This window comes from Emydura macquarii, unplaced genomic scaffold (genome assembly GCF_026122565.2).
Source record: "Emydura macquarii macquarii isolate MOO-44397 ecotype Brisbane River unplaced genomic scaffold, CSIRO-AGI_Emac_v2 contig_295, whole genome shotgun sequence".
NCBI lineage: Eukaryota > Metazoa > Chordata > Testudines > Chelidae > Emydura > Emydura macquarii.
In genome coordinates, this window is record NW_027130432.1 from 11098662 (window position 1) to 11115822 (window position 17161).

The 17161-nt window shown below is 43.1% G+C and overlaps 1 protein-coding gene across 1 annotated transcript in view; it reads left to right on the plus strand.

Moving 5' to 3' along the window:
* The first annotated feature begins 2604 nt into the window (after nucleotides 1-2604).
* The window catches only part of NUP93 (nucleoporin 93), a 116425-nt gene continuing 101868 nt past the window's right edge, over nucleotides 2605-17161 (plus strand). The window contains exons 1-3 of the mRNA XM_067552075.1: nucleotides 2605-2684; nucleotides 15220-15438; nucleotides 16707-16824. Coding sequence (XP_067408176.1) covers nucleotides 15260-15438; nucleotides 16707-16824 — 297 coding nt within the window. The 5' untranslated portion in view covers nucleotides 2605-2684; nucleotides 15220-15259. The remainder of the gene's footprint in view (nucleotides 2685-15219; nucleotides 15439-16706; nucleotides 16825-17161) is intronic.

Genomic DNA, 17161 nt, shown 5'->3' on the forward strand with positions numbered 1-17161 from the left:
GCAGCACCCACACGCTAGGCTATTTCTGCTGACAGCCACAGAAGTGGGCAGTCACATCCCTGCCTCCAAGCAGAGCACACTCATGGGCCCCAATCCCGGAAGGTATATGGTGTCACTTGCAAAAGGTGCTAAATTTCCTTCCACTCCAATGGGAGTCGAGGTCACTCAGTACCTTGCAGGACCAAGCCCAGGGAGCTCAGTGACTGAACAGCCCCTATGCTGGGGTGCAAGGAAGGAGACTTTTTGTATCTTCTCCCTCACCTTGCAAACCTGTGCCAATTTAGCCCATAATAAAGGCCTGGGGTCTTCACTGAATCTTGCAAGAAATAGAAAAAACTGTCAAAATCAACCAACCAGCCAAACCCCAACCTGGCAGCCTCCAATCCTAATCAGTTGGTTGGAAGGACAATCTTCTGCCCAAGGGCAGGGCATCCTTATAAATTCCTTGTGTTTCCTGTAATCTTGCAAGTCACCACTGTGCAATGTGGAATCTTTAAAAGATCGTAGAGAAAAGAAAGAAGATGGTGAGGAAAAAAACAAACCTCTTCCTCTACTATCTCCACCCTAGAGACAGCTGGTATTTTGAACTAGGATGCTGGATCCAGTGTCCTTGAAGGCCTGCGTCTGATGCTGGCATTATGAATGTCAGATACCAGACGATCACGCAGCTCCATGTCACCAGCAAGGCAGAGAGCATGAAACAAATCCAGATGGCAAGGTAAGAAACTACTAGGCAGGAGGGAAAGAGAGCTGTTCTCTGGCTGCCTTTTAAATAACACTGCTGATCTTTCAACAAAAGCACTTAAAAGCCTTCAAACAGGCAGTGTCTTTACCCCTTTACCCTCTGGCAGCAGCCAAAGCCAGTAAAATGAGACTGGGAGAATCTGCTCCTGAAGATTTGTTAGTGTTAGCAAGTATAGTGCATATCTGTGGGGAGGAAGGGGGAAGCAATCACTTTCTTCTGCTCACTTGCCTGACAATCTGATTTCTTTGTTTGTGATTTCACATGGCACAAGAGAGCATCATTAACTCTCACATTGTTAAATTAGGACAGTTAATATGGCTGGATGCCATAATCTTTAGACACTTTATTGTAATAAACTTTTAGGTATTTAATCCCCCACCCGGGTTTACTCCTTTCAGTGCTGAAAATATTACACACTAATGATATATATGAATTTCCTAGCTGTATTCTAATGGAAGATGTTTACAGAGTAAATTCAGGATGGGGCTATGCCAGGCTGTAGGGTCAGAAACAGGTTTCAACCAATCTTACCTTTAGGGGCTACATAAGGGGAAATGCACAGACCCCAAAATGGGCAGCACTGGCTAGGAGCATCTCCCCAGCATCCTCAACTAGAGCAGCATCCTGAGAGTCCTAGCTGTAAAACAAAGCTGCCTAACTCCCCCAGCAGAGACCTTGAGCAAGGGTAGTGCTGAAAACACAGCTGCCCATCCTCTGAATGAATCCCTACTGGGATAATTTACATCGATTTGCAGCAGCCCTAAGGAATGTGGCCCTCGAGCTAGAAAATGTACAAATGGGACAATATTTTTGTTAATCATACCCCCCTTCCCCCCCCCAGACCAAAGTGAACATGAATAAGAAATTGGGGACCAAATCTTCCTGCCAGTAGTGGAGGAAAGTGCAATTTGCACCTTTGATCTAGCCTCTCCCCATATAACCTGGGGGTGATTAAGGCTGGTAGAAAACAGATGTTTTCTGCATTGTTCTCCCGTCCTCTTCCTTTGTCAACCTAGCTACCACCTCTCAGGGAGGTGGATTATCCTCCCCAATAGGAGAATCCCTCACATTGGCAATAGGTAGTGTCACTGAAGTGCTAAAGTGGCACAGCTATAGTGCTTTAAGTGTAGACAAGCCCTCACAGGGGCATAAATCAGGAGTGACTGTTACTGTAACAGCAGCGCACTGCTGTAAGGCAGGGAACCAGGCACCTTGTCTGCTGAGTAACCACAGGCAAGGCCGCCAGGACTCTGCTCAGACAGTGACCATGTGTCTGAACCTGCCTTTTTTTTCCTTTAGTTCATGTCACACCCTCTGGGGCACTTCCCCTTTGGATGTGCCTTTCATTCTCATGCTGCTTTCCCTGCTCCATCCGAGGCTGGGAAGATGGATCTCGCAGCAGGCCGGCTGGTCCCTGCCGGTGCTGGGGTGAGCCAGGTGCCCCATCCAGCCCTGTGTTTGCACAGCGCCTGGCACCGTGGTGCTGAGGCGACCCCAGTCACATGGCACAACCCCCGCCTGCCCAGCCCCAGGCAGGGATCTGGTGCCCAGAACTGCATTTGGATGTGGAGAGGGGCCGGAGCCGGGCTAGGGACACCAGCCCCCCTCTCCCCCGTTGAAGGCGGGTGGGTCAGGCCCCCACAAGGCCAGTGACCCCTCCTGAGGATAGGGGCCCTGTAGCCCCCGTGAGCCCACGGCCCAACCCCCAGCTACTTCCAGGGGGGATTGGAGAGTCCCTATGTCCCCTTCTGCCGCCCCGGACATTCCCCCGCGCCCCGCCCGCGTGAGTCCCTCTTTTAAGCGTCTCAATAAAGTTGAGCGGAGAGGCGGCGCGCAAGGGCCGCTGGGGGATCGGCGCCTCCTCCAATCAGCGCACGCGGCGCGGGCGCCGGAGACTGACTACGGCTGCCGCAGCGGAAGGAGGCAGCCCGGCTGGCAGGTAAGCGCGAGCCTGGGGGGGCGCCTCGTGCTCCGGCTCCGCGAGCCCCCCTTCGTCTCCGGCAGCAGCATTCCCCCCGACCCCGCCCCGCGCAGGGCCCCGGATTGACGCCCCTCCCCGGAGGCCGAGGAGCTGTGTGGGGGAGGGGCGGCGCGCGCCTCTCTCCGCGGGGTGGGCGCGGCGCCACTCGGGGCGCCCCCTCGCGGCGAGGCCGCTGTAGCCCCACATGCCAAGCGGGCCTGGCGAAGGGCCCCCTCAGCTAGGTAAAGCGGGGTTCCCTGGGCGCCGGGGGTAGCGGCTACTGGGGGAGGCAGCCTGGTCTAGTGGCTGGAGGCGTGTCCGTGTCTCAGCTCTGCCGGGCCTTGGGCACTTTACTCAGTCCTCTCTCCACCCCCACCTCCTAGCCAGAGCTGACAGTTTGGTTCAATGGCTCTCAGCACCCCACTCTAAACATTGTTCCATAAGCCCCTGCGCCTCGGTTTTCCCGCATGTAAAATGGGGACAAATAGCTTTGTAAAGTGCTTTGAGATGCGCCGAGGGTAACTGCTGAGTCAGTGCCAGGTACGGTCAATCCGCAGGCTCCTCTGGCTTGTCTTCCCCATTCCCACCCGCGCTGTGGTCCCCCTCCACGCACGATCTGTCTCAGGATAGAGCTGGCCAAGGAGATTTGAGTTCTTCTGTTGTGGGGTGCGACTCATTTTCTCCTGTCTGTTGAATGACCCTTGCATGTAGCTACCCTTCATCCTGAAAGATCCTCCTAGCGGAGATTTTTTCAAAGGAGCCTAAGGCAATGTCGACGCTACCAGTTACGTTGGTATAATTTATGGTGCTCAGGGGTGTGAATAAACCACCCTCCTGAGCGACATAAATTACACCAACATAAATGCGGGTGTGGACTTCTCCTGCCAATGTAGCTATCACTGCTCTTTGGGAGTAGATTAATTAAATCAATGGGCGAGCTCTCTCCCATCGGCTTAGAGCGGCTGCACCGCTGTATGCTCTCTAATGTAGACATAGGCCTTGTCTACGCTCAAACTAAGACGACAAAACATATCTCGACTTACAACCACCGCAGTAACTACCACTGCTCACCAGGCACACTTCCACTCACCTAAGAGGGACAGTGTCAGCTGAGAGACCAGGCTTTCAGCTCCCTTCTAGGGAGCCTCACAGGCTGGCTCCCAAGGGGGTTTCTTCCCCCCCCCATTCTCCACATTACACACAGCCCTGGGCTTCTCCCATCCCTGTTCCCCATTGAGAGCCAAGGGAAGCCGCCAAAGGCTTCCTTCCTCCCTGTTCTCAGGGGAAGCATCCCAGGGCTTCTTGCCTCTGAGGAGTGAGGTCCAGGTGCCCTGGTTTCTTGCCCTTCTGCTTCCCACCAGGAGTGGGGCACTCTTGTCAATTTCATGGCTCAGCTCAGGGCTTTTCCCTTCCTTGCTGGGAGGCAGGCTCCAGCCGCCCATGGTTTCTCCAGTCCCAGCTCACAACCGGGAGGTGGGCTCCAGCCACCTGGGCTTGCAGCAGCCTGGGCTTTTTGCCCCGCTCCCAGCCCAGAGCAGGAACCAGCCACCCCAGGCTTGGGCTGGAGCTGTTAATTTGACAAGAATGACAGCCCGAACACTGATGTAAGGGGACCCAGTGTCTCAACTGACATTGCACCGCCTTAACTATGCCGACAAAACCCGACACCTCTTGTTGAGGTGGTTTTATTTTGTCAATAAAAAGGGCAGTTTTGTCAGTGGTGTGTGAGATTGCAATGTATACACCATTGCTGTTTTGTCGACAGAACTAAGCTACTCTCTAGTGTAGACCAGGCCATAGTCTAAGGGAGTTAAGCACCAAAATTCAGTTTGTTGGGTGCCAGAGTTCCTTAGGCTCCTTAGAGATTCCCACCTGAAATGCTTTACACATTTTTAAACAAACACTACACAGGGATTCCTTCATCTGCTATTGAGCTGCAGCTCTCTCTAGGGTGGTACCTCATGACATTTGTTTAATACCGTAGAGCAACACTACCTAGCCACTTCGGACAGGATATGAAGAAAAAAATATTGCATCTAATTGAAACTCCATTTGGGAATTTAAGTCGGTGGAATCTAAGGTGATACTGAGCATTCTCTCTCTCAGATGCTTGGTTGGCTGGTTCTTGCTCACATGTGCATGGTCATAGTGATCACAATATGTGGCGGGTAGGGAAGGAATTTTCCTCTAGCTCAAATTGGCAGTGAATTTTTTCATCTGCATGGCGGGGGGGAGATATACAGGGTCGTTTGTCAGGTTTATGTGAGTATATCTTACTTAATCATTTCCCTGCCATTGTGGAGGCCTTGAGCAGTGGTGCTCTTGGGTCCCTGCTATTCTCTGCCTGGGGCACGTAACAGTCTAGTCACCTGTGGGCTGCAGTACTTTGGTGGTCTAATTTTGGTTGTTGGGTTTAGTGTGCAGATGGAGTAGTGGTGGCCTGCAATGTACAGGAGGTCTGACTAGATGATCTGGTGGTCCCTTCTGGCCTTAAACTCTGACTGATAGTCTGAATTGGACTCCTCTTGTGAAAAGTGCCATGAGGTCTTGATGATCACAAATGCCCGAGATGTCTGTTTAAGATCTAATCTGAAACACTATTGTCAGCAGTACATTTCCCTATAACACGATGTAAGAATCTGTGGTCAGTTACTGACTTGGAGGCAAGAGTATATCCTGCTGAGCATGTCATTGTGCTTTGGTGATCTATCCAGTTACTGCCCCATTCCATCGCTGCCTTAACTTGTAAGGTCTGGTGTGAGTGCAGCGTTCAGGTCACGTGACATAATTGCCAAATAGTATTTTTAAATTCAGTATGCTCTGTTAGAGAGACATTTCAAACAGCAGAAATGGGACTGTGTACACTATCTGGTAAATTGTACTTCAGCAAATGGTCATTTTGATACCCACTGTATAGGGCACAACTATCTTTTTAGATGCCTAGAGTGAGGCCTTCAATAAAAACCTAAATGAAAGCTACATCTAAGCTTCATCTTTTTTCACTTAAAAGTGGGTTATTTTGATAAGCAGAGTTTACCTTACAGCTTCAGGCTCCCCATGTGAGACATACCTTCCCAAATTGTGATTTGTGGGTCCATATGGCTTGACAGATGCTGCTGTTTTCTACCAATGATTTCCAACTTACTTCCCTTATTCTTTGGTTGGACGACCTATTAGTGCAGGAAGGAGGCAGGAGGGTATATAAATGTTACATGAAAAACATCCCAGGTTCAGGGGTTTTATGCGAAATTTAAATAAAAAAAATAAATAAATTTGATCAGTTTGTTTTGGATTTGGTCCCCTCTATTTTTCTCCATATTTTCTACCTGTTACTTCTATTGTTTCTTTCCACTGGGTTGGGATATGACCTTTCAACATCTGTTCTTCTTGGCCAGCTTATTCTCAAGTGTGGTCAGCTAAGTTTGCTGACTGTTTCTAAACAGAATCCTCTTCATGTTATAGCTCTGATCTTTACAGAGCTGCAGCACAGAGTGGTAACATGATTGTAACACTGTTTGATCCCATCTACACAGGCAAGGCAAAAACTCTTATAACATTATTGGGGTGCTTTTGTGTTAAAACATGAACTCCTGATGCAGTAAAAATTGCTGTATAGATAGTTGCTGATGTGGAATGATGGGTGCCTAACATGGCATGACACTGTCCTAACAACAGATTGTTCTCTTATAACTGGGAGAGAAGAAGACCGAACTTGTAAGTCCTCTCCTGTGGTATGTTGTTGTTTTATAAATCACTCTGAGGTTCTCTTCTGTTGCAACTAGGGCTTCTTCCCTCCTGGTTCAGTCATCATGGTAGAATTATTCCTGCTGGAATTCTGCGCCACTGTGGAATGCAGAATTTGGGCAGAATTAATGTTCCTTGCAGAATTTTATTTTTTGAAGTAGAATTTGTGATCATTCCCCCCCCCGGCACGCTTTTCCCAGGTGGCTGTGGCTGATAGCAGGAGTGTAATTGTATGGTGTTATTTTGACAAATATGCAGAATTTTGCAGAATTTTAAAATACTGTGCACAGAATTTTAAAGTTTTTTGGTACAGAATTCCCTCAGGAGTATAGACTGAGATTCCATGGCCTGACTTTCCAAAAGAGGTAATGTCACAGTGGTTTCTAAATTTTCCTTATAGTACCCTCTGAAGATTCAAAGAGTGGAGAGGATTTTTAGTTTGATTTTTCCTCCAAGGTTTTGGAACAAAATTAAATACTTGATGTAATCAGTTTTCCATGTAGCAAAGGTTAATGGTGGGCTGTTCCAATGACCTGTGTGTGCTAGGATCAGGTGCCATTTAATATATTTATTAAGGGATTGGAAAAGAGGATGAATGATGAGGTTGCAACATTGACAGATGAGACAGTTATTTAGAATAGCTAAGACTAGAGAAGTCTGTGAGGAACTTCAAAGTCAGATGGTAGATGAAAGTCAGTGTTGACAAATGCAAGCTAATACACATTGAAAGGAATAATTTGAAATACTCAGGCATGTTGCTGGGCCCTAAATTAAATAATGAAGGGTACAGAGAAGGTAAGTCGAGTGTACTTATTTGTCCTTTCTCATAATACAAAAACAAGGGAGCATTAAATGAAACTGAAAGGCAACACATTTAAAACTGATTGAAGGAAATTATTTTATGCAGTACATAATTGACATGGAACTCATGGCTACAAAACATCAATGAGGCCAAGGGCTTAGTAGCAGTCCTTGAAATATTATACATTTATATGGATAAATGTATATCCACAGTTAAAATAGATAGTTTTTGACCCAGATATTCTTAATTCTAACTGGTAAGGTTTAGAAACCTTTTTTATTTGGAAAGTTATTACTTAGTTGCCCATTATGGATATTCTTGCCTGCATTTGATAGTGACCCCTGTTGGAGACAGAATATTGGACAAGATGGGTCATTGATCTGATCTAGTGTGGCAATTCCTGTGTTCCTAAGTGGCATTTATTTTTTATCTACCCTTTGGTATCTCACTTCATCCTAATGTGCTTGGTACTTGGAAATGTTCTCAAACTGGATATCTGTCATGCTTTCAATTCATGGGGGAGGGTATAGTTCCTTTGGCTGAAAATATCCAGCTGGCTTGTGGTTTGCGGCAAACCATTTCCACCTGTTGTACTCTAACTTCAAGATGCTTTACTTTAAAACATATTTGGAATTCTGTTTAGTTTCAGCATCTGACCCTGCAGTTCTTACTCATGCAAAATGCTTGAGGCTTGCAGAATGGGGCTTTTACATATAGATATTTGGATTCTCCTCCAACTTTCAAAAAATAAATTATGGGTGCTGGGAAAAAATGTGTCTTCTCAAGGAAAAAACAAAAGGGAACAGGGAAAACCACAATATGGATGTTTTCATAGAAAACCCATTGTCTATCAAAATTTGCAAAGCATAAAACCAGACTGGCAATCAAATACTAAATAAGAATATTTTTCCACCATAGACAACATGTAGCTTGCAGCATTCAAGTTATAGGTTGTTTGCATGTAGAAATAGTAATACAAAAAATTCTGGTAGATGTTGAAAATCTGAGCTTGGCTTTTTGTTTTTATTTGTTTTGTTTTTTTTACCCCATCCCGGTGTGAAATATTTACTAGGCACCTCCTAGCAAGAAGCTAAGGTAGAAGATAAAGGGGGTGTAGAGGGAACATCCTTTTGTGAGGAGAAGGTGCTAGAATGCCTACAAAAGTGCTGTCCCTGGATCCTGTTCAGAAGGGCCTATCTACCCACCTTCACTTGTACCTTCATAGCCGTGGCTGCTGCAAGAGAAGGGGGACTCTGCAACTGTGCCCCATTCTCATCCTTGGGTTTTGTTTTTTTTTATATTTTCCTTCCCCCCATGATAATTTCTTGTTCCTACCTCTGATGCTGCTGGTAGCTTTCCTAGGAACAGCAGTGTGAAATTGAGCTGATTTTTTTGTCTTTCACTGCTGCTTGGATTCTGAGTAGAACCACTGAAACTGAGGCAGACTTGTCAATTTCACATTGCTGAACTCTCTGAGCCAGCAGTAGCAGGAGATGCCTTGTGGACTTGAAGGCAGCATTGGATTTCTTCATGTTTGCATCATATTTGAAATAATATTTTTGCTATGCATTTTTTTTTTAAATAGAAGCATGAATTATATTCAGAGTTTAATGGCTCACGGTCCTCTGGTCTCCAATGAAAGTTTCTTGCAGGTCATTGTTGTGTGACTGTTTTTCAAACCCTGTGATTTTGAGTTTTAATGTCTAATTCAAGATTCAGGTACTTGTGTTTTAGCTGTTTGTTTGAGAACCTTTTCCAGTAAGAAAGGAATTTAAATCTTTGGCTCATATTTCTCAAAGCTAATTAATTATTAGGTGATATAAGTCTTTCAGTATTTGAAAGATAACAGACACTGTTCACACATTTGAATTTTTAAGTTTTAAATCTTTTTTAAGCCAGTTCAATAAAATATTCAGCGTGGCTATATTTGGAATACAGTAATTACAACATTCTTCATCAGACAGTGCAGCTGTCTTCTTTAGGAGACTTTGTTTTTTTTTTATAGCAAATCATAATTTAAAATAATCTATGGGCAGTAAACAAACCTGTGATTGTCTCTCATGGGCTCCTTTTGGCTTAAATTCAGTCAATTAGTACAATCTTTGGAATTTACTCTTGATTTCAGAATGTTAGAGAAATGTTAAAATGGAGTTTTACTGGACATGGAATAATAGTTTAATGCATCATCATCTATTGATAAGTTATCAATGTTGTTTTACTGAAGAGCTGTGCTAGTCTTGGCTTTTAGCCCCCGGTCGATCTGGCTTTACAGAAGTTAAATTTCTTCTGTCTGCATTTTCTTTCCCTGAGGTGTCAGTTGTTGCTCTTTCCCCAGCCAGACATGAAAATCTGCCATCATTCTGCTCCTTAATGTAGAAGCAGTTCCCATCTTGAACAGCAGCATTAAGAGTCAGACTGCAGTCTCTTGAATGCAGTAAATTCTGTCAGTAGAAAGACTAACTTCTTTGTGCTGTTATTCTGCCTAACCATTTTAATGTTGCTGTTTGCAAAAAGCTATTTGCTGATCACTCTGAATAGTGAGTTGTCATTACCACAGATTTGCTATAACCACAGTTACTTTAGTGTGTGTGGTTAAAAATCACTCCCGTTTATTCCAGATTTACCTAAATCAATCTCTGTTTTCACAGTGTTGAAATTGTCCCATATTTCCAAATTTATGGAACAATCCCTGCATGGTATTGACACTGAGTCTATGGCTAAAAGTGCAGGTTTGGGAGCTGTTTTACACTGTACTGACTCTTCAGGCTTTTGGTTTCAACGAGAAGTTAGCTCCTGCTTATGCTGCTGGCTTTTTATCTAAGGTAGTTAATGAAAAAGGGAAGTGGGCCGATCAAATCAGATCAAACTAAATTCTGAGCCAATCTTGCAGTCAGTGCCCTACACGCTGATCCCTCAGAAACTGACATGAGTAGTCTTAACTGTATGGAAGTGTGGTTGTTCTGGTCCTTGTCTGCCAACAGAGGCTGCTTCTGGCAGCAGAGCACAGGAGATGTCTGCCAAGGCGAAGCAGTTCACACTGGAAAGATGTCCTATACTGCATTGCAGGGCATGAAATTGCCTTTCTTCCATTGGCCTGCTAATCTTGTCTAACAAATCCAGTATACACTATCCCGTCTGGTTTATTGGTCATACATCTGATTGCCATATGTGCCCCCAAAACAGTTTGGTAGCTAGCCAGAAGTGACTGGAGAATGTTTATATGGGCCTTAATGTCTGGAGGCAGGCACTTTAGTTTGTGTTGCAGTATCTGTGCAAAATAATAATATGAAATGTTCTTGGATTGTTTTTTTTTTATTAACTGCTTGTATCTGAATCACAAAATATAATACCTTAAGCAAACTCCTACCCAGATGCTGTTAAATAGTCCTCTTAGCACTGGTAACAGTGGTGCTTAGCCACAGTGATGAAACTGAATGCCCAGTGAATATAAAAACCATTCAATTAGAATTCTTGGGTTTCTTTTCTGCTGAGCTATATGTCTTAAGCAGAGGATTTTAAAAATATATTTTTGAGAGCTAAAATACGTTATTTTGCTGTGACCTAGCGCTGTCAGACGATTAAAAAATCTCAATCGCAAGGTTAAAAAATAGCCTAAATTATTGCAGTGTTAGTGGCACTGTTAAAACAATAATAGAATACCAATTTACATTTATAAATATTTTTGGATGTTTTTCTACAGTTTCAAATATATTGATTTCAATTACAACACTTAATACAACATGTACAGTGATCGCTTTATGTTGTTAGTTTTGATTACAAATATTTTCACTGTAAAAAAGAAACAAAAGAAATAGTAATTTGCAGTTCACCTCATACAAGAACTGTAGTGCAATCTCTTTATCATGTAAGTGCAACTTACAAATATATAATTTTTTTTAATAACTGCACTCAAAACAATGTAAAGCTTAAGAGCCTACAAGTCCACTCAGTCCTACTTCTTGTTCAACCAACTGCTAAGACAAACAAGTTTGTTTACATCTACAGGAGATAATGCTGTCGTCTACTTATTTACGTCACTAGAAAGTGAGAACAGCCATTCACATGGCACTATTGTAGCTGGCATTGCAAAGTATTTACATGCCAGATATGCTAAATAGTCATATGCCCCGTCATGATTCGACTTGTAGATTGCATTACCTTTTAAAATCTTTTTTACAGTGCAAATATTTATAATAAAAATAATAATATAAAGTGAGCACTGTACACTTTGTATGTGTTGTAATTGAAATTAATATATTTGAAAATGTAGAAAAGCATCCAAAAATATTTATAATAAATTTAAATTGGTATTCTATAATTGTTTAACAGTGTGATTAAAGCTGCGATTAATCCTGACTTTTTAAAATCTAGTTAATTGTTTTGCATTAATCACTTGAGTTAACAGTGATTAATTGACAGCCCTACTTTAAATCTTTTTACTTGTGAACTCCCCTACTTTCCTTTTGTCTTTTTTGTCAGCTCATGATGCTTTCACCTCAGATAGATGAATGATCAGTGGAAATCATGTGATGTACTGTATATGTTCAGCATCACAGAAGGTGGCTGCCTGTTTGGATGTACTGGATGGTAGGACAGCAAGTCGTTTTTGGCTCTTCCCTCCTCCCCTGTTGGAAGGCTTATATGCTCCCTTCTTTTTTGTATTGCTCTGATCATTCTTCCCTCCTTCACAGGCATAAACTACTTTACTTGTGATCTGACTGTGCTAGTCAAATATCACTCAAACAGCTAAAATGACGGAAAAAGGAATATAAAATGGTCCCTTGAGTAGATGCATTTTTAAGAACTTCAGTCTCTTTTGGGGATGTTGAGATGTTTAAATTATAGGTTTTTCCTTCTATACAATAGTCCAGTTTCCACATTGGACTCATTTGCCTGTTTGTTGTTCAAATAAGCAAATACAATTACTTTTCATTACTGCGTTGCAACAAATTAGTGTTAAAGAATCACAGTTAATGCCATAGACTTTAGTTTGTTTCTTAAGGGTGTGCTATTTTCTTTTCCATTTAGAGACATTTTAAAATTCTGGATAAAGGAGATGATTTGGGGACAGGCGGATAGTCTAAGGGATTACACCAAAGTTCAGATTTGGTTTAGAGAGTATCCCAATTTGTGGATCTGCATAGGGGCTGATGTGAGTGGAGGGTGTTTCTCCCCTATCTCGTCCTCTGCTTCAGCTTTGGAATCAGCTGGATTTGTGGCTTCCATGTAAGAAGAATAATTCTTGGGAAGTTTGTGACCTCTATTAGAGGATTTTTTTTGAGATGGCAAAAAGAAAGTTGGCCTCTGCAAAGGAACAGTATCCGTGCTTTGAGAACTAGGTCATGGCCAAAGACTGATGTGGTGCCATTTTATTTGCCTGTATCCTCTCTAGGGACACGCCTTTATCTCACGCATATGTCTACATTGCAAAAAAACCAAACAAACCACCACCCCAGTGTTCTTAATTCAGGTTAGCTAACACGGGTTAGCTAATTTGGGTTAAAATAGTTGTGAAGATATGGCAGCTCAGCTTTTAACTCAGGTTAGCACAGGGCGTCTCAAATTTTTTTTCTGGGGCCCTCTTTGAAAATATTTCAGGCTGTGACAATCCCATCATGCCATGCCACCTACCCTCCAGGCCATGCCACCCTTACTTCTGCGCTACTGGTGGTGCTGATGCTGCCTTCAGAGCATCCAGTCAGCAGCTGCCGCTCTCTGACCACCCACCTCTGAAAGGCTCTGCCTGACAGCCTTGCACAGGGCTGACAGTTGCAACCACGGCATGTGTGGGGGCTGACAACTCGCAACCCCTTGATGGGCCCAGACCCCCAGTTTGAGAACGCCTGGGTTAGCAGCTCAAATTCAGCTCTGGGATAGGTTTGAACTCCAGCTGCTATTCTGAGTTGAAAGCTTAGTTGCTGTGTCTCCACTGCTGTTTTAACCTGAGTTACCTAGTTAAGAACACACCTTGTTTGTTTGTTTTTTGTTTTTTACAGTATAGGCATACACTTACTGAGAATAATTTCAGAAATATTGGTTATTTTTGCTATTCATTTTTGCTGTCCTTTGAATACTGCAAAAGTATTTTCCACTAAAGGTAATCATGGGGTTGAGGCAATTGGGGAAGGAATGGAATGGAGGTTCCATTGTGGTTGTTTATAGGATCCTGTCAAGATATATGAAATGTCTGGATGCCGTAATTTTGGGGGTGGGGTGGAGGAAAGGAGTTTTGATTGATTTAAAAAAAAAAAAAAAAAAAAAAAGGCAGGTAGGAAACAGTCAGTTCCCAAAAGACTATTATGATGCTCATTCCGCATTAGAGGGACACCTTTAGTGTGTCTGACAATGTAGTACAATGCTGTATGTCTAGCATTGCTTCACATCAGCATTTGTACTTGTCCAGTTTCACTTTCAGTATCCTCTGGAGGCGGCATGGTTTGCACGTGACATCAGTACTCTGCACACTGGAAATACTGTTGTTTACCGAATGTTATTCATTACAAATAGTTTTAAAATAATAGATCCTTCCTGTTCTGGGTCATCAGGCACTCAGGTAAACTTGGCCATATGTCCTCTGCTGGAAGAAACAAGTCCATTAATTAACTTCTGCTTGTCTCCTTTTTCCCCCCGACTTCTCCCAAGTTTATTGGTTGCATGGGGGAGCTATGTGGATGTTATCTATTGTTGCTAATGAGTTAGATGTGTAAATCCCCTTGCATTAAATGGAAAATAAACCCCATTTATAGGTGATACCTGCAGAGCTACATCAAGTTACACCTTTTATTATGCCTTTTCCAACTTCATCTTGTGTTGAAAACAGCTGTTCTGATATTTAATTCTTGCTAAACATGTTAAAGTCCAGGAATTCTGGGCTGCTGCAATTTTTAGAAGTCAGAGCACTTCTCTAGAGCAACCTTTATCTTACATTCAGCCTTGGATAGTTCCTGAACAATCTGTGAACCAGAAACATATTCTTCAGCTTCAGTCTTTGCATCTTGTCCCATCCCGAACAGGGCTAACTTTTCAACCTTGCTGAGAGCTGAGGTCAAATTTTCCAAACTTAGGTGCCTAAAAGTTAAGAACTGAAATAAGTGACCTGGATTTTCAGAGCAGATCCCATTAATTTGACTGTGAATTTAATGGATGTAGGTGCCTAATTTTAGGCACCCAAGTTTGGATGTTTGAACCCTTGTCTTTCATTAACATGAGTGTCCTTGCTGAAACTAGAAGAAGCCTTTCAGAATCGATCCCTATAAGTGTACATTCCCAGCCTTTGTAGAAATCGCAGTTACTGTTCTGAATTCAGATTTATGTGATGCTCTAGTGATCCCATCAGTTACAGCCTGTTTGTTAAAGACACACTTTATGCTGTACATTTCCTCCAAATGATACATTCTGTCTTCAATGTATGCATGTAATTCTCATTAACACTAATGAAAGTTTCCCGTGTGCACTGAGGGAAGACTATATACTCTTCACGATGGAACAGCCTGTTCATATTTCTTCCTATCTGTGGACTTAGTGGTGCATATGTTTTCCTGAAAGATTAAAATAAAATATATATATATGAAGGTTGAAACAAATGTAGCTTAAATTTAAGACTGAATTAACACTAGTCTTCACTTGGGGCAGTTGTGCCGTCTGTTCATTTCCATCTCGATATATGGGAATTAACTATGGTACTCTGTAGCTGTTTGGTAACTATGGTACTCCATACTTGTTTTAAGTACGTAAACCTGCACTAATAATCTTATCTCTACTAGGCCATTGCCTTTCTTAAGAGACCACTTTAAAGTATCCTCAAAAATTGCAGCAGTTTGGGATGATTTATGGTGTGATTATTCTGTACTAGACCGCTGATTATTGTGCCCTGAGAACAGGTGTTACTGGAATCAATGCTAGATCTTTTACATGTTTTGTCAAACAAGTCTCTCTCTTTCTCTCTCCCTCTCTTCCCCCTCTCCTCAGGGGTTTCTGTGTGTGTCTTTGTATAGGACCGGCATTGTACATGGACACTGAAGGGTTTGGAGAACTTCTCCAGCAGGCGGAACAGCTTGCAGCTGAGACAGAGGGCATCTCTGAACTTCCTCATGTTGAACGCAACCTCCAGGAGATCCAGCAGGCAGGAGAGCGTCTGCGGTCTCGGACTCTGACCCGCACGTCACAGGAGACTGCAGATGTCAAGGCGTAAGTTCTTGGGTTTTCGGGACTCTGTTTTGAGCCAGGAATGCCAAAGAAACAGCCTGTTAGCTTATTTAATTCCTCATGAAAACCTAGCATATTTAAAGATCTTGAAATGAAGCCGTAAACTACTTTGGGTAGAAGCTAGGGAGCCTCCTGTGTCTGTAAAGATCTACACATACCTCCTACTTGTGCTGTATAAATACTGCTTTTCACAATGGTAATTTGATAGGTATGTGCCTCATCAATGGTCTCTTGCCTTTTATGTGCATCTGTTTATAATATGTCACTGATATCCCTCAGTCCTGTCCAAATCTCTTGTCTTACTCTACCTACCAAGAATCAGGACACAAAAAGAGACTGTCAATAATCCTGACTTTATAAAGACCTGCTTCATATTTAATTTACCTGTGGACTTCGCAGCCTTAAATCCAGACCAGGCCTTCTGCACAGGGACATGCTCAATCTTAAAAGCATGTGGTTGTCTGACAAAAGAATATGATTGTCCCAAAATTTTTGTTGGAAGTCAAAACCAGTTACTAAAACCCAACCCCCACTGTTGGGCTATCCTACCTGCACTCCCCAATGTATGAATCCACTGCTCATGTTACTTGAGAGGTGAATTGAGTAGGCCACTCTGGAATGAAGGGGAAGAGAAAGGGGTAGATCAGGTGCTGGTTTGCTGGGGTGGTCGCTTCTCATTGCCCTCTGCTTCCTACCAAGGAGGAGGCATACATACAGTGTAGCATAAGGCATTTTGGAAAGATGTGGGAGAGTGAGGAGGGGAAGACATGACCAGGGCAAACAATTACTGGTAAGTGCTTTTTTTCCACTCAAAGGCTTGGTTGAAGAAAATGCTGGAACTTTGAATTTTTTGTAAGTGACTAATGTATTCATCTGCTGAGCCACCAGAACTAACCCCAAATATTTAAGTTGAAGAGTGCAGTATTCTGTTCTGGAAATGGCCAAGGACTAATTTACCAAGATGCTTTAGAATTTTTAGGAATGGAAAGATTTGACAGCTATACGCTACTGCAGTGGGTAATGAGAACAGTATTAGTTTAGCAAGGGAGATCTTATTTTCTCTGTACATCCTTTCAGGACTGATAATACTGGATGTTCTATCTATGCACGTACGTGTGTTCAGGGTTTGATGTAAAGAGACATATTTGATCTAAATATTTGAATGTTTTCTAAATATGCATGATTTTTTCCAGATATATTAAAAGTAGCTTTATTTGTTTAATATCAGTTTCTCCCTCTCCCCCCCATAGATCAGTTCTTCTTGGGTCCAGAGGACTTGATGTATCCCATATCTCTCAGCGGCTGGAGAGTCTTAGTGCAGCCACCACATTTGAGCCACTTGAGCCTGTGAAGGACACTGACATACAGGTAAGGGCAGCCTGTGGTCTACAGGTTATTTATACCATCCCAACAAATAACTTGTATTTGTGGTTTTTAGTCCAGTCTCTTCTAAGATGGGCAGTTGCAGAAGCATTCTTGCCTTGTGTTTTGCTTCTTGGCTAGGTGAAGCACAAAGCAAAGCATTCCATGCAGTCAGAAATCTATCCTGCAACATTTTGGGGTTAGGTCTTGGATGAGGTGGTAGGTCTTTGATTTGCAAACCTGGATTGTACTGGGCCTAGCCTTCCCTTCTAGCTTTTAGACCTTTCTTGCGTTTGGGTGGATGAACCCATGGTGATGCATTCAGTGATTTTGAGTGACTGAG